The sequence below is a fragment of the Colossoma macropomum genome, unplaced genomic scaffold (genome assembly GCF_904425465.1).
Source record: "Colossoma macropomum unplaced genomic scaffold, Colossoma_macropomum, whole genome shotgun sequence".
NCBI lineage: Eukaryota > Metazoa > Chordata > Actinopteri > Characiformes > Serrasalmidae > Colossoma > Colossoma macropomum.
In genome coordinates this window covers 401,732-428,166 of record NW_023495351.1, presented here as the reverse complement: position 1 = coordinate 428,166, position 26,435 = coordinate 401,732, and the positions used below count along the sequence as shown (strand labels likewise).

Here is a 26,435-nt window from a genome sequence, read left to right as displayed (position 1 = left end):
GGACAACTCTGAAGTCACTCAGAATGGCCATCACATGAAATCACATTTTGACACTTAATAATACTGTCAAAATAAAGTTGTAGAACAATCTTAAAACATATATCAGTGTTTTCTTCACCACAGAATTTAAAGTAAGAGCTAAGCTAAAACACCATTAACTAAAACTACCTGGTATGTCTGCCATTTTACAACTTACGATTTGCACATCTAAATTTCTACAAAATAATAAACCACTACTCAACGCACAAGTCGACATTAATGTACAAATCTGTACCCATACACTGTATTAGTTAGTTGAGGGTGAATTTAGTGCATTTTTACACAGTGCTCACCTGAGAAAAATGGGTTAAAATGAAGATACAGAAGATATGGCTTGTTTTCAGAAATGACTTGCTGCTACACAGGTAACAGCAGGCATACTTGCAAAGAAAGCTTAAAGTGCATTGAAAAGAGGATTTAAGTGGCAGGTTTAAAAACCTTAAAGAATAATAATAACACAAAAGACACATATGTGACCACACTTTGTGTATGTCGCAGGTAAGCCCGGTTTTACTAGACTGCCACCAGCGGCTGGTGTTTATATCTGTGTATTGTTTACTGTTTACTGTTGCTGTGGATACCTGCTCAGCCCAGACTGATCTGAAATTGACATGAACCAGCAGTGACTTACCAGTGAGGGTGCCCTTATTCAATTCAGATAAACAGACGGCTATCATTAATGGTTCAGAGTGTTTTTAATCTGTGAAAACTGAAGAGGTAGCAGTAGTAGCAAAAGTTCTGGTTCTACAGTATGCTTGGCTTCTAGTTCTACATAAGTTTTCCACTTACAAAATAAATAAAGTGCAATAATAAATAATATAAATAAAACAAAACACATATTTTAATTTGTGTTCATTTCTGTTTCATACTTATTTCTACTCTATGTGATTAACATATAGAAATAAATTAATAACAATAAGGTAAAACTTTATTTTTATTTTGAAAGCTTCCTTATTTTCACCTTAATGCCATCACCTCTCTATTGAGCCCACAATAAAGGACATGAGGTTTTTCTATAATAAATATAAAACCTGCCTGTTAAATAACCTGAGACTTTCTCAAGTTATTTACCTCTGTATAATTTCTTGGTATATGTATCAAATTTCTCAGGATAATTATCTGAAGATATTTGTCTCAAGAAAATGTAAAGTGCTACGCCCACTCCAGAATGCAGATGGCATCAATACGTTTGGGGAGCACTGTTCACTTCATCTCAGCCCCCATGAACCCCTCAGTTGATCGGACTTCTAGGACAACCACTCCACTTGGGAACCCCTGAGAGACTCATCAGTTTTAGTCATGTAGGTATTCAAAGTTCTTCCCCTCTGTATATTGAGAAAACCTCATAAATGTATTAATGCCATCTGCACACATGATAATTGTCTATATTTACATAATTTACTACTAAAATATGATTTCTAGACATGTATTTCCTGGGCATTTAGAAGAGTCTAATATGAATCATGTATATTATGTACAAATATGTGAAATTTTTTGAAAACGACATTCATGTTCATTTACAAAACAAGAAGTAATCCTGTATCATACTATGTGTGTCTGTAGTGGCTAGTATCTTTACTTATGCCTGTACACCCTGTCATGGTGTAAGAAATAATAATAATAATAATAATAATAATAATAAGAAGAAGAAGAAGAAGACTGTTTTATCTGCTCTCTAATGAAGTGTTTTGTAAACTATTTTTTCTCGCAATTATTCATTCTTCACAAGGACTGATCAATTAAACCTGACAATCTTGCTCAACGCTTAATTCTGCTAGTTGGTGTGTTTTTGACTTGCAACTGGTATGATTTTGTCTAATATTTGATATCTACCTTGGTTTTGATGTAGTTGCCTGAACATTCTTGACTTTCACAAATATAAGACATTACATTGTGACATTATGCTGTGTATTGTGGTGGACTCCCTTAAGGTCTCTGTGAAGTTGCACTTGCTCTAGAGTCTGACAAAAATTCTTCTATGGCAAGATTTAGTTATTTTTATTTGTTACACTTAAATTCTTAATTTCTGAGTGGATCTTATACCCTTTAGCAAATGTGTGAGACAGATGACTTATAAACTCCTTGATCGTAGACTTCTTGGTCTCCGACACCTAAATGAGGCAATGCTAACTTCTAACAGATGCAGGCTGTTACTATCCAAGTTGGACATTTCTGACATTTCTGACTCTGCAGTGCTGAATCGGCTCTGTGGTACGCTGAGTATTGACACTGTCTCCTTTAAAGTCCTACAAATCACTCCAGAGTCTGAGTCATCTGTTTGAGGATCAATTAGGGGTTTTACTGCCTTCAATGTATTAGACTTTTCTGAGAGGATCTTAAACCATTTTGGGGTGAAGTGACAAAAGATGACTCCATAGTTTGAGACCATAATGCCAGAGATCTGGACGATGGGGCGTGATTCATATTGAGTGATAAAGACTGGAATAAAGCAAAGCCAAGCAAACAGATGGATGAGCATACTGAAGACTATAGGATCAGTCTTGTCATTATCTCTCCCCTTGAAGGCCAGTCCAAAACTTAGCACAGCTAGTAAAGCAATGTAGACATGCATCGCACCAAAGCCATACAGAGAGCCCTGAGTGCACAGACGGTTCATGGTAAGTAACTGAGTTTTTGATTGTTTCTCCTCAACATCAACAGGATAAAATTTCATCCAGAAGATACAGATGAGAGCTTGAATAGCAGTGAGGATTCCTATGATGACAAAGGGCTTATCAAACTTTCTTAGTTTGCGCTGCTTTGTAGGATTAGAGGACATTAACTCTAAGAATATGTGAAGGGCCTTAACCAGAATGCAGGACACACAGAGAGTGAACCCAAGACCATACATGGTCTGTTGTGCTTTACAAAGATGGATGTTTGGGCTGCCTAAGAAAAGTATTACACCTCCAAAACTCACCATCAGGCCAAATTTCATCAGACATGAAATGACTAAGATGTCCTTTATGATGGGTTTTTCTCTGTGTAGAATGAAAAAGATAAATGAGAACACCAGCAGTAGTGCACCTATTACTGTTCCAATCATCACTACAATGGAATAAGCTGAAGACCACTCCAAAAACCAGATGTTCCATTTCTGACACTCCCTCGATCCTGGAAGAGACCAAGAACCTTCTGGACATTGTTTACAAGTGTCCTGATCTGTGGAGAGAAAGAAAAGAGAAACATATAAAAATCAGATAGGAATGTAGAGAGAATTCATTTATTTTTAGTTTCTACACAAAATTCATGATATGAATGATTTGGAATGTTGGTGAAAATACACATTCTTAAATCTGTTTAAATGCTTTATTTATCTTATATTTTACATATTTTATTTACAAAGATGGTTGTTTACCGAACCGAAGTGAGTCTTTTGTGACATTGTTTCAAAAACACCTTTTTTGCACCTTCATGTTTAAAAAATAGACATATACTACATAGGCAATCCTCCTTATTAATGGGTTTGGCTAATTCAGTAGGAGCTGGTCTGGGCTTCCTTGGTAAACACAGAGGCCATACACCCACACACAAACCGACCTTGCACAATGCCCAGCATTAGCTGAAGTGATGTACAGTGCACCACCACTGGACTTTGGAACAGTCAGGAGAACAACTACCTGAACGCAGAGTGCCAACTGTAAACTTTGGTGTAGCAGGAAAAATGGTATTAAATAACCTTCCACTGGTTAGCGCTAATTGGACAAAAGTTCATTAACTTACTCACCACACTCATTAGAGTAGTATCCCTCACTACAGTTAGCACATTTATAACAACAGGAGATTTTTGATATGTTCTTTACTGTGCCTGGGGGACATGGCTCTGAACACCTGGACAAGGGCACCTGGATGTAAAAAAGGAGTGGTTTGGGTTACTAATGCTTTACATAATGCTAATGCACAATACAGGACATACAGGATGTAATTTTATCTCACCGTATTGTTGTTCCAGGGGATTTTGTGCTCATAGATTGTAACATCCCCATTTATTATGAGGAATTTTCCCACCACTTCTGATATTTTTTCATCACCGTTCTGTTTCCACATCATGACATCATAACCATTCTCAAATTCACCATTTTCATTGAAGGAGTATGTCTGATTGTTCAAAGTGAAGTTCACCTTACGAAGAATGTTCAAAAGCTGAAAATGCAGAATTGAAAACATCCATTTATTTTTATGATTTAAATTAATAGAATGACTTCTACTAAAAAGAATGAATGGTGAATACTAGTGTTTGTAAACCAGAGCTAAAAATCATGATGAACAGCAAACCTGACACAGTGAGTGATAGTTTTATTAATATCATATTTAAATTTTAACCCAATTATCTCCCCAATTTAGTCATCGCCAGCTAGTTAGGACTTAACCAATCACACAATACCATCAGCGCTAGGAGGGCGAAGGCTAACACAGGCTTCCTCCGAGACCTGTGAAACCAGCCACCGCTTCTTTTCGAACTGCCGCTCACACAACGTCAGGAAACGGAGGAAAGCGCCAACCGCCAGATCTGTTACATCAGCTAACAGATGCCTGCGCTGACAGACATCGCGTTGAGTGATGGGGGGAGAAGGAGGGGCCATCCCACCCACCCAGAGAGAGCGAGGCCAATTGTGCTCTCTCGGACTCCCGGCTACAGATGGCTGTAGCATCACCAGGGATCAAACTTGCGATCTCCTGATGATACATTTGTACTGAAAACTTTCAGCTATATGATAAAGAGTAATGTGCAACAACCAAAAAATCCTTATCATATTTTTTACCTCATATGGCATGAAGCTGGTATCCCCAGAGCAGGCAGTGTCATTGCACTGAAGAAGTTTCTTGATGGCATGAGCTACAGCATACACTGCTACTCTCTGATTGTAGGCCTCCGTCACGTCCACAGCATGGAGCAGGTAGTCATCGTTTGCCTCCTGGGGGTCTGTCACATTGCAGGCCACAGGTGACGTGTGCGCTGATTGCTGACTGCAGTTAAATCTCATTTGTTTGTACTCCCTGATTAGGTCATTTCTTGCCCCTGGACGTGGCCTCAGATTCTGGAGGTAGTCTTCAAAACCTGGGATCTTCCCTGTGATGAAGTTAGTGCCAAGAATGTCTCCCACCTTGTTTATGCCCTTCATCTTCATTAAGAGACGTGCCATAGACCATGTGTTACTGGCGATCCAGATTCGAGAAGTGTTTGTCTTAATCATCTCTTCAAAGAGCATCTCTACCTGCTGAATTCTTAGGAAGAGCACCACAACTTTAGCAGTGGAGTTTCGGATAATATCAGCCACCTGCTTGATGCGCTGTTTCACATCAATGTAGTTTGATACCATTTCATCGAAGTGAAAGCATATCTGCTCTGTAGCTGCATGTTCCACAAAGTTCTCATGGATACCTTTACCATAATCATCATCAAGGTACACAACCCCAATCCAGTCCCAGTTAAAGTGCCTCATCAGCTTTGCCAGCGCCTGCGCCTGGTATATGTTACTTGGAATGACACGAAAGAAGGATGTATAGCGTAACTTGTCACTTAGGGCTGCTGCAGAAGATGTGCAAGCTACCTGTAATGAGAAAGTTGGAATGTTTGTATCTGAACTGATTCTTTTATAGTATATATTAAATAATATTAAAAAGGAAAAACTTGATCTCAGCAATTTTATAGGAATGGAAATGAACAACAGAAATCGCATTGGAGTCCAAAAGAATGAAGCTGTATAAAAATAATCAACTATGAAACAGACCCCTTCCTTGCCCTAAGATCAATTGTTCAGAACTTTTTATACCAACGAGCTATAAATTCCTTAAAAACGTTAATGTAAACATTTTAATTAAGTATGTTGATTGTGTGTAAATCAGTATCACCTTGATATAAACTCTACAGTGTTAAAAAAGAAATAACAACAATACGGTGGCACTAACTTACTGTAAAGATTTCACAACTAAACAAATTTCACAACTAAACAAAAATGTCTTGCATAAATATAAAAACTATTAAATATAATAATGACATGTTACTCAGTATTACCTGGGGAATCTTGTACAAGCTGAACAGTTTGGTAACAGGAATAGATGTTTCAGTGTATCTCTCGCCTAAAAAGGCTTTCACAGGTGGACTGAATTTTGAAAAGTCAGAGAGGACTGTAAGTGACCCATTAACAGCCAGCATATCCAGCACACACTGTACAGCTTTGGCTGCATGCGCACACGGATCACACATCAGATATCCAAGCTGAATCCCAGGAAGAAATCCAGAGTCATTGATCATTTCAATTGTGTGAATTGAAGCTAAGAATTGAACAAATGTTACAAGATCAAAGCTGGAATAAAGAGAGAAAGAAAGTTAGTTACGATGATTAAGTGTGGATTTTAATGTGTAGAGGTAATTATATGAGGTTCCTGTTTTTAAAATAATTCCATACCACCAAAAGTAGCATAAACTCAACTGCATACTCACTTTATACAGGCAGACGTATCTGGAAGGATCCAAGGCTGAAGATCTTTTATGTCGTGGTGAACTGAACTCAGAATCCCAATGATGATGTCCCCGGGTGCATACGCCCCACATATGGACTCCGTAACACTGTGGTGGAAATGCAACCCCAACATTACAGCCACCCCCAGCACAAAAAGACAAGAAAGAGACCTCATATTGAGAACTCACTGTCTGAAACTGAAGTGAAGGAGTGGAAATTTGTGGTGGAGCTTAATATAATATTAAACAAGGGCATGTTCTGGGAGAATGAAGGCATAACATGTGGGAGACCAAAACAGGAAGAACTGGTTTAAACCTACACATCGTAGTGCTGAAGAAAAAAATAGAAAAAGGAGCTGCTCTTTAATGCATTCAGAAAAACATACAGTTTCATATTAAAAAAAAAACCTAAAACCAAATTCTCTAACAATGTATTTAATTTTAATCTTGATTTTTACTCATTATGTATGATTAGTTGCTATATACTGGCACATCTTAATCTATGAAAAGTTCTATGAAGCTTTAACTAAACAACAAAAGCTGCAAGCCGTGATTAATTAGTTTCAAACAGTTTTTTACAACTCTGGATCAAGTGTAGCTCAACCTCTATAGAAAGACCAGCAGCAGACACGTTGACTCCTGAGTACAGTGACTTGCTGAGGTCACTAACAAGGCCACAGAATATCCTCTTCATTGCCCCTCAGACTGTGCCACAGACATCCTGCCTAATGCATCATCAATCTTCATCAGTAGCCACATTTACATGCAGCCTAATAATCTGACTAATAGCTCAATCGGAACAGAACACGTCCATGTAAACACCTCAATCGGAATAGTCTAGTCCGATTGAGGCCATTCAGAATACAATTTCTATCCGATTGAACGAGGTGGTTAAACCTCTAAACAATCCGTTAAATAGAAGAATAATGACCATGTAAATGCCTGAATCCGATTACATTCCAATCGGAACATGTAAGTATATTCTGCGCGTCGCGTCATGGCGAAAGTTTATAACGTTCAACATGGCGGAGCAGAAACTGGTCTGCAGAGGAGACGAAGTTTATGCTCTGATCTTTAAAAGACAGCGGTGGGACGGACGTCCAGCTTATGTGTCTCAGAACTTCTTTAATAAGCACATGTGAAGAACGTTTTCCTGAGTCTGACATCATTTTAAAGCAATTAAAAACACGAGTGCGCCAACTGGAAACTCATCTCACGCGGACTGGACCTCACGTGATGTTTGCTGTCATGGTAACGTTTACTCTAAGCGCTACTCCACGCATGCGCGTCATTTTGCATCGGATTAATGGTAGTGCTCATGTAAACGAAGATTTTCCATCAGATTGTTGAATAGAGTGTGCATATAAACACCTCAAGCCACGTTTACATGCAGCCTGATAATCCGTTAATAATCCGACTAATAGCTCAATCGGAATAGAACACGTCCATGTAAACACCTCAAACGGAATAGTCTAGTCCGATTGAGGCCATTCGGAATACAATTTCTATCCGATTGAACGAGGTGGGTAAACCTCTAAATAATCCGTTAAATAGAAGAATAATAGCCATGTAAACGCCTGAATCCGATTACATTCCAATCGGAACGTGTAAGTATGTTCTGCGCAGGTGCGTCGCGTCATGGCGAAAGTTTATACCGTTCAGCATGGCGGAGCAGAAACTGGTCTGCAGAGGAGACGAAGTTTATGCTCTGATCTTTAAAAGACGGCGGTGGGACGGACGACCAGCTTATGAGTCTCAGAACACGACGTCTTCCTCTCGCCTTCTTTAATAAGCACATGTGAAGCACGTTTTCCTGAGTCTGACATCATTTTAAAGCTATTAAAACTCCAGCGCGCCAACTGGAAACTCATCTCACGCGGACTGGACCTCACGTGACGTTCGCTGTCATGGTAACGTTTACTCTAAGCGCTACTCCACGCATGCGCGTCATTTTGCATCGGATTACTTGTAGTGAGCATATAAACGAAGATTTTCCATCAGATTGTTGAACAGAGTGTGCATATAAACACCTCAGTCTGAATCTGTAATCGGATTGAATACTGGCAAAAATCTTTGCATGTAAACACAGCCAGTGAAGGCTGTCAGAGGCTAAGAGAAGTACTACTCCACAGAGCCAAGCAAGGCCAAAATTCTCCTGACTGAAAAGTGTAAATCTAAAAAATTCTTTGTTTGTCATTGTTGTCAGCTGAAGGCTGACTTTCAAATGTTATCATCATAGACAGTCAAGCCCTGTGTTCAACTCACCTACCCAGCACCAGGGGGCCCACCACCAAGGTGCTCAGTGCAGGCTGGAGCAGCCTCAGATTACGTGAAGGACTGTTGTACCACACATGGGAGGATCTGGTGCCTGGTAAGCACATCTGGCAGTTGCTGGTGCTGCATAGCCTGCAGAAAACAGGGATGGGTCTGGTGCATGGGGTAGCTCACATTGGTGTGAGTAAGACCCTGAAGCAGCTGCAGTAGAGATTCTCCTGGCTGGACAGTGGCACAGGGCTGCTGCGGCTGGACAAGATGCTGGCTGGTACATCTGTCTTAATGGGATCTAAATAACAGGAAACTAGTGGTTTCTATTGGATATCATAAAGCAAATTCTCAGCAGGGGCATACAGCCAGTAGCATGGGGCCACCAGTGCTGGATTTGCAGCCAACTAGGACATCTGGCTAGGGCTTGTTCTATGGCTGTGAGGCCAGTGGGAAAGAATTCTAACCTAGCCAAAAAGAACAACACAGGCAGCAAATAAACTGGCCGTGGTGGGGCAAACATCCATATCAGACTTCTGCCACATTTCCATCAATACTGAAGTAGTTCCATGCCCTGCTCTGGTTCATTCACAGTCACCCAGCCAGAAGTGTTACCTGCAGAGTATGAGCTGGAAGGAATAGCAGTTCATTTCCACATTTGTCTGGTGAGACACTGACAGTTGGGGGCAAGAATAAGCACCACTTAGTCTGCATAGCTGAAGTCCAAGATGTGCATTCAAGGCCTAGATTTTTTGAGAAGCAACAGGTGCCAAATGGACCTAGAGAGAGTTATGCTAAGTGTCAAAGGCATCCATATGGCAACGATGAAGCCACTGGATGCCCATTGCACAGTGGAACCCAAAGCCATTTGACGCCCACTGCATAGTAGAACATGCAGCATCAGGGCTGGTTGGAGGATCTGTGGAGGTGGGGTGTGCTGTCAGGTCGAAGGCAGCAGGGTTTTCATGGGTAGTGCAGATGAGCTGCACACCCACCAGCATCGATGATGCAGAGGACATCAGAATGAGCATCAGAGTGCTGTTGCTGCCATCGTCAGCCCTATGGCACTAAACTTGACACTGTTAGAGTGGTAAAAAAAAAATATAGATTTTGCAGGTATAAATACAATATACATGTATACAGAGTGAGTGGAGAGAATGCAAATGTAGGTAGTATGTACTGTGAGAGCAGCATATGTAAAATGATGAGTGAAGAGTAAAAACATGTACAGTAACTGCCTGTGCAAATATGAATAGAGCAGTAATAGACTGTACAAACATAAATAGTGCAATAATACTAGGACATAGTCAAGTAACAGAGCAGTAAATGCACAGATGTGGTTAAAGTGGCGGTGTGGAGTTCAGCAGGGTCACAGCCTCAGGGAAGATGCTCTTTCTGAGCCTGCTGGTGTGGGAGCAGAGGCTCCTGTAATGCCTGACAGGTGGGAGGAGGGTAAAAGGTCCGTGGTTAGGATGAGAAATGTCCTTGATGATGTTCCTCGCCCTGCCCAGGCAGTGCTTATGGTAAATGCTCTCAATGGTGGGTAACTGTGTACCTGTGATGCATTGGACAGTTTTCACCACCTGCTGGAATGCTGTTTATCCTTGTCACGTAGCACCCAACCAAGGAAATGCTCTGGGGTTTTTGGGAGTCTTAAGGTTCAGTGGGGCACAGAGTTTAAAATAACCCCCAATTATTATTATTTTTTTGTTCAAGTTCAATAGTATTTGAAATGTGCCTACTTTTTATTTAATATGTAATTGCACTACTACTTCCATAAACCACTGTTTGCCATGGTTATCTGTGCACTGTGTTTTAGTAATTTTGAATAACAATAATAATATTAATAATATAAAAAAAATAATGTTATCATTCTGTAAGGTTTCAAACATGGTCAGACGCTCGCAGATGTAACTTACAGAAGGGCTTTACTGGTAGAAACAGAGTTCAAAGTCGTAGTCGATAACCAGGCAGAGTTCAGATCCGGAAGGCACACGAAAGAGACAAAGTTCAGCCAAGGCAACAATCCAAAAAGGGAAAAGCAGTAGCGTGGTCTAAGGTACAGGCAAGTGGTCATAATCCAAAATCAGAGACAATAGCAACCAAGTCCAAAGGGCAGAGCAAAAAGGGCAGAGGCGAGAAAACGATAAGCAAAGGTCATACACGAAATACACAACAATAGAATAAACGCTCAGTAGGTCACAAACTGGATACAATACTTCACAACTTTACTAAGCTAAAGCCCGGCTTATATACTATACTAAGTATATCATATGACACATAACACAGGTGAATCACATCATACTCTGGAGAGCTAGAGCGCTGATAGGAGCGCGGTGTCACATCAGACGCCATGTGACTTCCCATAGGATCCTGGGATATTAAGTCCGTTTTAGTCTTATCGCCTATGGGAAGATCAGAAGTCATGTGATCTCCCAGAGGATTCTGGGAGATCGAGTCCGAATCTACAAGGGGTTTCGGAGGCTGTGTGACAGAGTCTAGGAAGTCAGCTAATAAATCCAGCACAAAGGGGTAACAGAGTACATCATTGGAGATTCTGAAAAAGTACATCCAGAACTATATAACAAAATGAGGTTAAAAATGATTTTTGTTCTGAATGTTTATTTAGACAACTGTTCTACAGCCTTTAAAGCTGATCTGCACCTGAACCCTTTACCTGAAAGTACATTTATTTGTTATAATAAACAATCCATAGATTTTATTTTATTTCATTAAAGCTCCAGAAAATTTGATTAGTGGATGATGGTAGATACAGAAAGGGTGGAGTCCAAGCAGGCACCTTACTACATGCAATGTAAGAAAACTTGTAGGTTTTCCTTTCCATAGCTAGGAAAACCAGGTACACTATATGGACAAAAGTATTTGGACACCTATACATTACACCTACAGGAGCTTTTATAACATCCCATTCTAAATCCATAGGCATTAATATGGAGTTGGTCCCACCTTTGCAGCTGTAACAGCTTCTACTCTTCTGGGAGGCTTTCTACAAGATTTTGGAGTGTGTCTGGGAATTTTTGCCCATTTCTCTAGAAGAGCAGTTGTAAGGTCAGACACTGATGTTGGATGACGGGGCCTGGCTCATAACTTCTATTCTAGTTCATCCCAAAGGTGTTCGATGGGGTTGAGGTCAGGGCTCTGTGAGGGCCAGTCAAGTTCTTCCACATCAAACTCACCCAGTCAGGCCTTTATGGAGCTTGCTTTGTGCACTTGGGCAGTCATGCTGTAACGGAAAAGGGTCTTCCCTAAACTGTTTCCACAAAGTTGGAAGGATACAATTGTCCAAAATGTCTTGGTATGCTGAACCATTAAGATTTCCCTTCACAGGAATTAAGGATCCTAGGCTACCCCCTAAAAAACAACCCCATCGCATTATCCCTCCTCCACCAGACTTTACAGTTGGCACAATGCAGTTAGGCAGGTAACATTTTCCTGGCATTCGCCAAACTCAGACTCGTCCATCAGACTGCCAGATAGAGAAGTGTGATTCATCACTCTGCAGAATATGTTTCCACTGCTACAGAGTCCAGTGGCGGCGTGCTTTACACCAGACCATCCGAAGCTTGGCAGTGTGCCTGGTGATGTAAGGCTTGCATGCAACTGTTTGGCCATTGAAACCCATGCCATATAGCTCCTGGCGCACAGTTTTTATGCTGATGTTAATGTCAAATGAGGTTTGGAACTCTAGCGACCCTGCTCTGAAACTATATGCAGTCTGCCACTTTGCTATGTTATGAGATAGCATAGCAATGACTTAGAAACACCCTAGAAACCACCTGGGACACCATAACAACTGCTACTCAACACTTTAGCAACCACGGGGGACAGCATAGCAATGATCTAACAGCACCTTAGTAACCACCTGGGACTTCATTCCAACAACCTAGCAACATCTCAGCAACCACCTCTATTTAAAACCATTCTTTTCGATGCCTTCTTTTTTGGTATATTGTTTTGTCCTTCTAGTCCAAAAAAACAAAAAAGTTTGGGCAACTTAATATACGCAATGCAGTTAACCATCACTCCCCCACCTCTGAAGAATTTTTTTTTGTAAATATTATTATTATTATTTTTTTTTTAATAAAAGATGTCATACATTTATAGTACAGTAATATAAAACACCATGCACATTCAGTTTCACACATCCCTGCATCCCTGTCCCAACCCACAGAATCAAATTAAACAACAGAAAAAAACAAACAAAAAAAAAAACAAACAAAAAAACATAGAAACAATATATACACAAAAATATGTAAAAAATAACACTAAAAACACAAGATTTGACTGCTGTATCATGGAGACTGTGACTTTCCATATGCACAGAGCAGCAAGTTTTATCTAATTGAGAACAATTCTCGATAAATGATAGCGATAAGAAACTGTTGCTCTTTCTCTAAAAGAAAGCACCAAACAGGTTTACTGCACTGAGAGAGTTGTTATTCATAGTAATCCTACAAAGGAGACTTTTTGTTGCCTACCTATGCCCAGTCTGGAAGCAGCATAGCATTGCCAGCAGAGCAGCTCTGGCTGTTTTCATACGGTTTATTATCTAAAGTTCGCACCAGAACTTGGGCTTTTTTGATACTGTACCTCTTTCACACTGCAGCAGCTTAAGTGGACCAAATTGTGAGTGTTTGTTTTTCAGTAGAAATGTTGCAGGGATACATCTGCTCTGTTGCTCTCACATTTGCCGCTATGATAATAGCACAACGGAAACTAGAGATTCTTAGTGTCCATGTGTATATTATTTAGAATAATCTTAATAAACCTTAGTTGATATCTACTTTGACACAATTAGGTCACTAATCAGGTCACAAATACTAAAAATACCTTTAGCGATCCATGTGCCAAAATCAAACACACATCTTTGCTATTATTTTTCTGCTCATCTGCCACTATTAACAGCAGCTCGTGCTGCAAGGACTATATAAGCATCTGTAAAAAACAGCGTTAATGCAGTCAGATTTTGCAGACAGTACAGCACTGACGTGCACTGAGAAAAGCAGCCTCAGTGTTGAGTTCACAATTGGTGTGGACTGTCATATAATGTGTTTCCCCACCAGCAGCGACCTGAAGCAGGTTTCACTAAGAAGCGGACCAAGATCCATGATTACTGCCGAATACAGGAATGTTTAAACATCAAAAAGAACTGAATAAAAAAAGTATGATAGGTCTGCACTACATATGACACATGTGAAGGCGGCCTTAGTTTAGGGCAGCAGCAGCAAGAAACATTCAAAGTAAGTTTTCATAAATCCACAAAGTGAAGTAGTAGTAATAAACTGTGATCAAGTGCATTAGTTTGTGTATCACAGTAAAACGTCTCAGCCACAGCTCATCTCACTAAGCACAGACTCAGGGAGGTTTCACTGTTTGGGAAATGTCCAGTCTTCTAGATGAAATAGGGATTTTGAGTGGCTCTGCCAATGAATTTGACCATCTGTCTGTCCGAGTCTATATGTTAGCGCTCTGTGCAGTACTTTGAAAAGTTCTGGCTTTTTTGTGATGAGACTATTTGGCCAAACATGTTTCCAGTACTTGGAAAAAATAAAAATACATAACTATGTATGCAGAACCCACTGAGCAATACAGAATACAATGTTCTTATAACATCCATTTTCTTAACCAGACATGTTGGTGTTTTTGTACCTCTTTCCCTAAGAAAATCACAGACCAAATTACCTACTGTTTTTGAAAGAACTTAGAGGTGGCCAGAGAATTTGAATTTTGTTCGAGCTCATCTGTCTGAATCTCTATGATCTTCCAAGGAGATGTCACCACACATTGGAAAAAATGTTTTTGACCACTGCTACTCACCACAGTCTCCTAGCGTGTGTATTCAAATTAAACACATTTTCAAATTGAAAAGTGATGTATGTGTCTATATGAAGGTTTCTCTAGACCATTTACTTGGTCTTAGGTCTTAGTCTAGGTCTCACTATCCTCTCCACACTGGAGGAACATTAGCACAAAGAGAAAGAAAATAAAGGGGTGATTATGGCAGCAACAGGTATAAATTTCTGATTACATACAGACAATATCAACAATTTTTAGTTTTCTACTTTGACATCTGGGTTGTAGAAAATACAACCCACTAGAAACTTGTTTGCTCTGTGGAAAAATGATCACTGGTAAGATGTATAAGAATCTTATTACAAATTTCATTACAGATGTCCCACTGATAAAATAATTCAACCTGAACAGGCTTATAAACTCTGTAGTGTCCAGCTTCTTGGTCTCAGACTTCTTGGTCTCAGACTTCTTGATCTCCAACTTTTTAGTCTCCGACGCCTAAATGAGGCAATACTGGCTTCTGACAGATGCAGGCTGTTAATATCCCAGTTGGATTGTTCTGACTCTGCAATGCTGAATTGACTCTGTGGTGTGCTGGGTATTGATGCTGTCTCGCTTGAGGTCCCACAAACCACTCCAGAGTCTGAGTCATTCGTAAGAGACTCAACTGGTGGTTTTACTGCCTTCTTTGTTTCAGCCTTTTCTGAGAGAATCTTAAACCATTTTGGGGCAAAGTGGCAGCAGATGACTCCATAGTTTGAGACCATAATGCCAGAGATCTGGACGATGGGGCGTGAATCATATTGAGTGATAAAGATTGGAATAAAGCAAAGCCAGGCAAACAGATGGATGAGCATACTGAAGACTATAGGATCAGTCTCGTTATCTCTCCCCTTGAAGGCCAGTCCAAAACTTAGCACAGCTAGTAAAGCAATGTAGACATGCATCACACCAAAGCCATACATAGAGCCCTGAGTGCACAGACGGTTCATGGTAAGTAACTGAGTTTTTGATTGTGTCTCCTCAACATTAACAGGATCAAATATCATCCAGAAGATACAGATGAGAGCTTGAATAGCAGTGAGGATTCCTATGATGACAAAGGGCTTATCAAACTTTCTTAGTTTGCGCTGCTTTGCAGGATTAGAGGACATTAACTCTAAGAATATGTGAAGGGCCTTAACCAGAATGCAGGACACACAGAGAGTGAACCCAAGACCATACATGGTCTGTTGTGCTCTACAAAGATGGATGTTTGGGCTGCCTAAGAAAAGTATTACACCTCCAAAACTCACCATCAGGCCAAATTTCATCAAACAAGAAATGACTAAGATGTCCTTTATGATGTGTTTTTCTCTGTGTAGAATGAAAAAGATAAATGAGAACACCAGCAGTAGTGCACCTATTACTGTTCCAATCACCACTACAATGGAATAAGCTGAAGACCACTCCAAAAACCAAATATTCCATCTCTGACACTCCCTCGATCCTGGAAGAGACCAAGAGCCTTCTGGACATTTTTGACAGGCAGGCTGATCTGTGGAGAGAAAGAAAGAGAAACATATAAAAGTCAGACAGGGTGTAGATAGAGGTATTTTTTTTATTATTTTACTCAATATCACACGTTGCTGTAGGACTCCTTTGCAGCATGATAGCCACAAACCTGTTTCTTCCAACATTTAAGACAAAACTACTATAAGAAAGCAATTGTTGAGAGACATATTCCTTCAATCAAGTTCCTCTTTTGGTAAGATGGAGGTAAAGTCTCATGCAAATGCAGGCTTCTTTCTATCTGGCAATTTTTGCTTAGAATTTTTAGATTAATCCATCAAGATGGTTACACATTCTTTAGAGAATGGAGAAAGAGCACAAAACATGGCATCATCATGTCAAATGCCCATACAATAAAAAAGAAATAAAAATCTAGATAAAAATTAAGATATTATGTGAGAAATTAAATATCTAAAAATAAACAATACAGGGAAAAATTACTGCAGCCTCTGCTCTATGCCAAGTCAAACTGAAAGTCTTGAAATGAACAGAAACACTCAGCCCTAAAATATCAGAACAAAATATTTGTTTAGACTATTAAAAAATATTAAACCTGGGTTGCCCTCCTAGGTTAACACCCGCCATGTAAAAATATTAACTAATATATTTAAAAGACATGTTTTGATCTATTTGGATGGAGCATCACGGCAAACGTTCTAACTGCTTCTGTAGCAGAACATGAAGAGTGTTTCAAAGAAAGACATTATTAACAGATTCCTCTCTTCCTCTTCAACTAGCCGTGTATTTAACACAGCCTCTTATTCCTGTGTCTAATTCGATATTTGGTGAGTCCTCCTCCTGGGTGTGGAAAGTGGCTTTTGCTAGTAATCCAAAAAAAATAATAAGCAATAAGCACTCCAACATGTTGAGATTCTAATTATATACAAGAATTGATTTTATTGCAAGCAGTTTTGATCATAATTTCAATTTACAATAAATTTTACAAAGGAATTAAATTTGCAAAAAATGTTTTTAGTGAAAACTGATTTTTTACTAGTAATATAGTAGAATTTACTACTGAAATTTACATTTTCCATACACAACGTGAATTGTGTTTTGCCACTGGCTGCAACACAAACCCAAAGCATGATTGATCCACCCCCACGCTTAGCAGTCAGAGAGGTGTTCTTTTCTCCAAACATACATCACTGTGGCTAAAATGCTCTATTTTAACTTCATCATCAGTCCACAGGACTTGTTTCCTAAATGCACCCAGCTTGTTTAGATGTTTATTTGCAAACTTTGTGGTGAGGATGCAAAATAGTGTTTTTCCTGATGACCCTTCTAAGAAGGCAGGACAGCACGCCACCACTCCACAGTCTGCTAAATCGTCCTAAAGGTCTTTTGCATTCAAATGAAGGTTTTGGTTAGCCTTTCTAGCAATCCTGTGGGCAGTGCTCTTGTAAAGTTTTCTTGGTCTTCCAGACTTCAACTTGACCTCCACCATTCCTGTTAACTGCCATTTCTTAATAACATTATGCACTGAGGAAATGGCTAATTAAAAATGCTTTGCTGTCTTTTTATAGCATTCTCCTGCTTTGTAGGCATCAATTATTTTAATTTTCAGAGTACCAGGCAGCTGCTTAGAAGAGCCCAGGGCTGCTGCTTGTTGGGATCAGGTTCAAGGGGTCACAGTATTAATAAAGCTGTGAAATTTGCATCACCTGGCAATTCCTACTTTCCGAAGCTAATTAAGTTTAAAATCTTGGTAAAAGTTATGAGAGCTCAAACCTCTTGAGGTGCCCAAACTTTTTCATGGTGGTGCTGTACTTTTTTCACTCTAAAATTGTACAAAACAGAAATAATACTCTAATCTTGCTTCTAATTTTGAAAAAAAAAAATGTTTTGTTTTTAACTTTATGCCTCTTCTACTCACTTAACTATTCACAGTGACAGAAATTCTGACCAGCGATGCCCAAACGTTTGCATGCTACTGTAGATAATTTACTCACCTGTGGCATTAGAATAGTATCCTTCAGTACAGTTAGTACAGGTATAACAACAGGAGATACTTGATATGTTCTTCTCTGTGCCTGGGGGACATGGCTCTGAACACCTGGACCTGGGCACCTAGAGGTAAGGAAAGAGAGTTTTTTGGTTTCCAATGCATTAAATAATGCTAATGCTAATGGGACAAAAAGTATTTAAATTATTCTTACCGTGTTGTTGGTCCATGGAATTTTATGCTCATCAATCTCAACCTTGTCATTCTTTATGAGAAATCTTCCCACCACATCAGGTATTCTTTCAGCACCACTCTCTTTCCACATTATGAGATCGTAACCATTCTCAAAGTCACCGACTTGATTGAAGGAATATGTCTCATCATCCAAAGTGAAGTTCACTTTACGGAGAACGTCCACAAGCTGAAAATATAAATATAAAAGTAGAAGCACATGTTGACATATATAATATAAAAACTGTCACCACAGGTCAACATATAATCACTCTGAAGATATAAGCAAGAGCAAGTCTTTCAGCCTCACGTATCAGTCAGGCCTGAGCTTTCTGTCTCTTCCACCATCTTAATGTCACCTATCTTTCAATTATATAATAGGTTACAGTTGGTACAGTAAGCACTTAAAAAAATCCGTAACAAATTTGGGCATCATATTAAAAACTGGTCATATTACAGAGCATAGGCTTAGGTAGAAAGGTTGTCACAGTGATGAAACTTTGAACAGAATGGATGAAGGAAACTCACTTTTCCAATATTTGTGGGAAAAAAGTGGAAACCAAAGCCACAGACTGATGTTGTTCCGAGAACAATAAAAATAGTGCTACACAATGTAAAGGTTATGATTTTATTTTTTTTTATAAACACAACAAATACTTTTTTTGCTTGCTCTGTTTTGTTGTACATTGCCATGCTTATCATAGTCACATCAATGTAGAAGAATACTGAAAGCCAAATTTCACACTAGGTATATCAGGCAAAAACACATTAAATACTTTCTAAACTGATTGCATGCATGAAACTGGTTTATTTCTTGGGTGTACTTGCACAAAACAATAAACAGATTTATTCTTTAAGTGTAATTTGTTAACTAATATAACAGTGACGAATCAGTAGGTCTGTGCTTAGGGTATGCTTTCAAGCAAACGTGATCAAGCAAACATCTGGTTTAATGACTTTAAAGGCGTCAGCTGTCCCATTTCCCCAGTTTTGGCTCATTCTGCAAGAGAGTATTAAAACCTATTTATTATGACAAAATATTAATTTTTATGTGTTATGTGCCTGCGATGCAGGTATGTTTAGTTTAGTTTTTTTTTCTATTTCTCTCTCTCTCTCTCTTTCTCGCTCGCTTCTCTACCTCCAGCGCGATGTGTGGACAGGAAAGTTTGGGCATGCCTATACATACATGGTAGTTGTTTCATTGTTTAGACACATCAGATAAGGGGCGAGTGCCACTGCATTTATCGCAAGGATCAGACCTGGTTAGGTAGGTTAGCTGTTGGATTATTGGTTTAATTTCTTTGTCGCCGTCCTCAGTCCACCTTTGCAGTTAGCTGGATCCTCCAAGTCAATGTTCATATTTAATCAGTGGTTAGTGGAATATTATCTCTTGACTCCATACTTTTATCATTAATTCCTTGCATCCTAGCAATAGATAGCTTATTGTTTCATGGTTTTCGCTCTTTCTTTGTACATATTATTCTTGTATCACACACTTTTGCAAGTGGGAAGTAATGTAAAGAAAAAAAATTGCAACTACTGTTGTCTCTGTCCTTCCCTTCCTTCTTCCATCACATGCCTCATATTATCTCCTCTCTACCTCTAGCTACATCTGAGGGGAACATAGCATTATTGAAATCATATCAACATGCACTAGCAAGTCAATTCAGCAAGTCGTGCCATTTGGAATTTCTGATTTTGTCAAGTTTCATTACAAAAATTGCATCCTGTTTCTGTTATCAATATTATAATTGACGTACCAGCTTTTACTTTATTGTTACTTTTATTTATTTATTTGTTTTGCTGTTATAAACACACAACATACTCATTTTACCTGCCACGACATGAAGTTGGTATTTCCAGAGCAGGCAGTGTTGTTACACTGAAGAACTTTCTTGATGGCGTGAGCTATGGCATACACTGCCACTCTCTGACTGTAGGCCTTCGTCAAATGCACAGAATGGAGCAGGTAGTCATCGTTTGCCTCTTGGGGGCCTGTTATATTACAGGCTACAGGTGATGTGTGCTCTGATTGCTGATCAGAGCTGCAGTTGAACCTAATTTGCTTGTACTCCTCGATGAAATCATTCTTTGCCCCTGGGCTTATCGTCAGATTCTGGAGGTAGTCTTCAAAACCTGGAATGTTCGAAGTGATAAATGTAAAGCCAAAGATTTCTCCCACCTTGTTTATGTCCTTCATCTTCATTACAAGGCGTGCCATAGACCAGGCATCACTGGCGATCCAGATTCGAGTAGTATTTGTCTTAATCAGCTCCTGAAAAAGCATTTCAACGAGTTCCGGTCTCAAGATGAGCAGCACAACTTTGGCAGTGGATGATCTAATACGATTAGCTACTTCCATGATGCGCTGTTCAATATTTATGAAGCCTAGGTAGTTTGGTAACAGTTCCTGAAAATCTACACATATGTGTTCTTTTCTTTCAAGCAGAAAATTCTCCAGGGCAGGTTTTCCATAGTCATCATCTATTGACACCACTCCAACCCAGTCCCAGTTAAAGTATGCCATGAGCTTTGCAAGTGCCTTTGTCTGGTATACATCGCTTGGAATGACACGGAAAAAGGATGCATAACGTAACTTGTCACTCAGTGCTGGTGAAGAAGATGTGCAGCTGATCTATTAAGAGAAAGGTAAAGTGAAATTAATCTATGTGCAATCCAACAATAGACTTTTAACTCAAAGTGGGTAACTAGCTAACACTGACAACATTTACATGCACTTAATAATCTGATAACTGCCGAAATTCTTCATCAGATTTTGTCATTAATCCGATCATCTGATTAATCCGTGGGTATATGCCCTTGGGTGATCAGATAACTGGAAAACTCCAGTTCTACATGAGTGAAGCAGTAATCGGATTTCTACTTTGCAACTAGCCAATAAATAAACTGTGTATGTATTTGGTTTTAGATTCCCTCCAAAAGTGTTTTGTTGCCATCTAATGACTGCAGTGTTGAACACTGCTTGCTTATTTCTGGTACCGCGGTCTGTTTTCACACATATGCAGATGAAAAATCTGAAAGAAATCAGAGTAACAGTATACATACTTTGAAAATCTGATTACTGAGTCAAAATCCAGCTCTCTTTATCAGATTTCTAGACCTTACTCTGATCTAAGAGTATTGGAGTATGCCGTTTACATGACCACTTTAATAACCAGATAACTGCAGAAATCCAATTATGATAAGATTATTAAGTGCATGTAAATGCACTCACTGTTTTTATAGGGTAATTGTGACAGCCCCTAGGACTAGTTCATTTCAAGCAGCACCTTTTCTGGAAATGGTACAGTTAGAGTAGAAATTAGATGGACAGAGTTTGTGCATGCTTTTGTGCATTATTTTATCCAGTGATATTGCATTTAACTGCAGCCACTGTCCCAATCATTAACTGAGTGTACATTAGCCAACCATAAAAGCCAAATAGCTAACTACTTTATTAGTTTGCTACTTTCACTCTGTGTAGTCAGTATTTGTATAAAATGAGGTGTTAAATAAGCCCCTGTTACAGTGAGAGGCTATTAGTGCAGATCGGATGAGATCAGGGCAGACCAGTTTGGCATGGAAACCACTATGGTCACAAGGCTGGAATTAAACCTTTGCTAAGCTAAATAGCAAAGTAGAGGTCCAGCTTAGCCAGTAGACTAACTGCTCCATGTACCATATTTCACATTTTCTTATATGGATGAATACAATTTCTACACTGTCACATTTTTTGCATCATCATAATTTTAAAATTGTGCTAATCTACTTCAACTAATTGCTACAGTCATTATAATTTGTTAGCACCTGAATGTCCTGTAGCCAAAAACTGCCTGTCACTATGTAGCAATCCTCTCAATAGATTGAGGTTTCATACAAAACTAAGATGTTGTGTAAAATCCAATGGATAGTTTTTAGAAATAAATGTACTAAAGGAAGTCTGTGTTTATAATAACAAATCATCTCCTTGGAATCGTTCCTATGTGACATTTTTGTCAAAATTGAGTTATTCACATGTTCTTATTCTCTGACACTTCTTAACATTAATTGAGGTGTATTTTTGAGTTGTATGTATTTTTGAGTTGACTTTTTATCTAGAAAACAAACATGTTGTATCTGCAAAGTCAAACTCTAACTTCTCTAAGTTCTATTAGGTTCTATCTGTGACCCAATCAGCACTTCAAACATACACAAGGACAAAAGGAGCACAGCAGTGAAATATGAGAAGATGTCACATAAGGCGAAGTTTAGGAGAAACTTCAAGATGGAGAACTTTATTGATGATCTCATGAAGGACAACAGTACAAATGACAGGCAAGTTAAGCCTTTTTTAACTGTTTTAACTGGTGTTTTATTTTCATTGTTAGCTACTGCGCTAGCCAGATAACACTAGCATGCTAATGTTAGTCTCCCAGCTAATGCTAATATTAGGAGGCAAGCACTGAAGGATAAGTTTGGGTTTTTGAAGAAAGATTGTTCTAACAGTTACCTCTGTATTAAAATATTAATGACTGCAGAAAGATTGTAATATTAGATGGTAAAATAGTCTTTAGCTACTTTAGAATAAAAGCCTCTATAACTCTGGTGCAAAAATAACTTTGTACCTACCTAATTCAAAGCTATAAAACAACAATAGACTGTGTACACATCAATGTGGATGTGAGCTTTACGTAAGCCCAATCAACTCCCTTCTCTATAAAGCATGAATCTGCTTACGACAGGCAGAAGACAACATAACTGAGTTCAAAGAGAGGTCAAGGAAAATCAACCCAAAACAATCCAGCGTCCCAAGCTAAAACACACTGCCATGGCAAGCATCAAAAAATGTATGGATCATTTCTATCCTTTATTCTTGTAAGTCACTTTTTACATGACTTGATATGCAAAAGTAGACATTTGAAATAGGCTATTAAGAATTATTTTAGTATTTTAAGAGTGTTCTAACACTGACACATCGGGCCACTAAACAAACTCATTTCTTGCTAATGACTGTTCCCCAAAACTATTGGTAACACAGCAGTTTAAACCACAGTTTAATTCAAACTATGTCACTAATGACATTCACAGCATACAAGCTATCAAAATTGTATGAACCCTAGGCTTATACATGTAAATGTTACCATCATGAACAAGTATGAAAAGGCTGCATGATGAACAGGTGTAGGACAAAGTTCAATAACCCCTGTTTTTACAGTTTTGTAAAATACTCCAGTAAAAGTAGCAGTTTTCTATTTTTCTCTACTTGAGTTAAAGTACAAAATCATTTGCTTTTAAATATGCTTAAGTATTAAAAGTAAAAGTACTGTGAGTTATTCTCACTATTATGTTGCATTATTTTGATGAACAATTTCTATTTGGACCTGTGTGGCTGCAAACATGAAAAACATTTTCTGTTCATTAAAAATGGCATTTGCCAGAAACAAGTTGCAACATTTCAAAAAAGTGAGTACTACTTCTGTTCGCTGACTAACTTTGTGGCACCTATGATACCATGTAGTCAGTGGTACCATGCTACTAACTTTTTGGTCTCTTTTTATTTTTGTGATGACCCTAATCTCTGACATGGTAAACATGTTTTCTTTTTCTCCAGGCTAGTGAGGTAAAGGTAGCAGAAAGAGTGGCAGTGGAGCAATGGGTTTTTACTAGACATAACAAGGGTCACACCTCTAGACCCAGCGGCTTGCAGATGGACAGTATTATATTGCTTTGTTAAAAAAATGCCCCAATAGACTGCAGCCGGACCCTTGAGCCAAGGCTATGAAGCTCAGAATCTGACAGCTTGATGAGTTAGAGGTATTTTATGAAATTGAAATGAAACAATCATTTTTGATTGTTAGTAGAAACTGAGTTGTTGCATTTTTTATGTCTTGCAATGACTTGACAATTGATTAATTAATAATTAATTTAAATTAATAACTATTTCTTGTTTGTATGTATTTGCATGTCGAAGTTTATAAAACTGTGAAACACAAAAACATGTTGATTAAACTCTGCCTGTCTCCTTGCAGTTCTTTAAAAAATGTTATTGTTTTAAATATTATAAATATTAAGCCTTAAAGGTAATTAAATAGTGAACATTTGAATTGATGAGGTCTCAATTACAACATAAACATTACCTTTATTAATTTGTCCAGCTTTTATTTTTTTTCTTTCTCCCAAAATAAAACATTTTGGCTCATTAGAGTCACATTTATGATATAAAACAAAACCTCTTTCTGCCTTTAGACTGACCGGTTACACTTAAACTAATGGTTTCTACCTATAACTGGCCTCGGTACTGGACAAAAATAGTTAGCACTGACCTTTATACTTACATAAATAATAAAAAGATAATTTGTCCTTAAACAAGAAATAAGTGTCATAGAAAATAAATAAAATTGTCATAAAAATGCCATAAAAGGCATTAAATTGCACTTTCTGATAATGTAGACACTCTGCTACCATAGCAATTTTATTATTTAAAACAGATTTCGAGTAACCTGTTTGTGATCCTTGAGAATCGTTGCTTCTTTTCATGTTAAGAAAGACAGAACCTTATAACTCCAAGCAGAAAGTGAGTTTTTAGGATTAGAAAGCTCTGTCTGCATTTGACCTGTTCCAAAAAAACTCATTTACAAATTTGAAAGGGTTTTGATATTGTACATTTAGAACAACATATTTAGGGTGTCTGTCATTTTCATGTATGACACAGACTTGTTCCACATTGTTTTGCTATTTAGAATTTGAAGCTCAATATCTCAAAGCTGCTCTGAATGCACATAGAACCTTTTAATTCCAAGGAGATGAAATGTGAAGCAAGTCCTGTGGTAAGACAAAAGACACAAATACCAACCTATATATTTATAATAAGCCACATCAGCAGAGTTAACTATTTTTGTTTTTGAGAGCACAGGGTCTTTATATGTGGGTCTGATGTGTAGTTAATGGGCATAATGTATAGAATGTGTACAAAACATAGTTAGGAAATGCAACAACTGGCTTCTTTGCTGCTAGTATGCCATGTTAAAGTATATATAACTGTATCATTGATTTTTAAAAAAGTTACATCATAACATCTCACATCATTCAGTCTTTGGCTATATTCAGGGCCCCATTAATCCTAGAGACCCAACCAATATTACCTGGGGAATCATGTAGAGGCTGAGCAGTTTGGCCACAGGAATGGACAGCTCAGAATATCTCTCTCCTAAGAATGCCTTCACTGGCGAAGAAAAGTTTGAGTTGTCAGCGTAGACTGCAAGTGTCTTGTTAATAGAGAGCATGTGCTCCACGCACTGTAAGGCTTTGGTAGCGTACACACAGGGATCACACATCAGATATCCAAGCCGAATCCCAGGAAGAAATCCAGAGTCATTGATTTCTTCAATGGTGTAAATTACAGCTAGAGACTGTACAAATGGTATGAGATCGAAGCTGTAAAGGAGACAGAAAGAGAGCAAGTTACAGTGAGGTGTAATCAGCACTGGTAGTTAATAAGACTTAAACAAATGAAGCTTAACTCTCTCACTTACTCTGTGCAGGTATATTTGTCTGGGCGAACCCGATCCTGAAGGTCTTTTACTTTGGAGTGAACTGATCCCAGAATCCCAATGATAATGTCTCCAGGTGCATACGCCCCAGACAGGGACTCCGTATCATCGGAGCAGACCCCCAACCCCAACATTACAGCCACCCACAACCCACAAAAACACAGAGAAGATAGACATGACGCCATGTCATGAATGTGTTTGAGGGTAACTTGGTAAAGAACTGTATGCAAACTGAAACCTTCGAGAGGAAGAATGTGTAGGAACAGGATCCACAGAGCAAAGAAGCAGAACCTGTTTAGTCTAACTATGGAACAAAAAACTGCTCTATATATGAGTGTTATTTTAAGTCTCTAATCACAGAGTATGTTTTAATTAAAATACTGTTGTCTGTGAAACTGTAAAATATTTGCTTTTGACCTTTATATTTATTTTCTAACACAATTCAAAACGAGACACAGTATCTGGTTTCAAAGATCAAGTATCAGTAATTCAACACATGAATGGAACTCAAAAGCATCACACCCAATAAAAAGCACATCTAAGAAATGACGCACTTCATTACACCATCCTTTTCTTTCAGTTTGTGTGCTCGTCTGTTGCG

General features: G+C 38.6%; 2 protein-coding genes across 2 annotated transcripts; both read right to left on the bottom strand.

Moving 5' to 3' along the window:
- Nucleotides 1-1,948: 1,948 nt before the first annotated feature.
- Nucleotides 1,949-6,691, bottom strand: LOC118801860 (G-protein coupled receptor family C group 6 member A-like). Its single transcript, XM_036562252.1, has 6 exons — nucleotides 6,485-6,691; nucleotides 6,056-6,347; nucleotides 4,803-5,591; nucleotides 3,976-4,182; nucleotides 3,767-3,884; nucleotides 1,949-3,201 (listed from the first exon to the last, which is right to left on the bottom strand). Exons 1-6 carry the CDS (start codon nucleotides 6,676-6,678, stop codon nucleotides 2,111-2,113), a joined length of 2,691 nt encoding a protein of 896 aa, XP_036418145.1. The 5' UTR covers nucleotides 6,679-6,691; the 3' UTR covers nucleotides 1,949-2,110.
- Nucleotides 6,692-13,013: 6,322 nt separating this feature from the next.
- LOC118801856 (G-protein coupled receptor family C group 6 member A-like) lies at nucleotides 13,014-26,032 on the bottom strand. The gene is made up of 6 exons (XM_036562248.1): nucleotides 25,817-26,032; nucleotides 25,427-25,718; nucleotides 20,140-20,940; nucleotides 18,289-18,495; nucleotides 18,082-18,199; nucleotides 13,014-16,115 (listed from the first exon to the last, which is right to left on the bottom strand). Exons 1-6 carry the CDS (start codon nucleotides 26,017-26,019, stop codon nucleotides 14,992-14,994), a joined length of 2,745 nt encoding a protein of 914 aa, XP_036418141.1. The 5' UTR covers nucleotides 26,020-26,032; the 3' UTR covers nucleotides 13,014-14,991.
- Nucleotides 26,033-26,435: the final 403 nt, after the last annotated feature.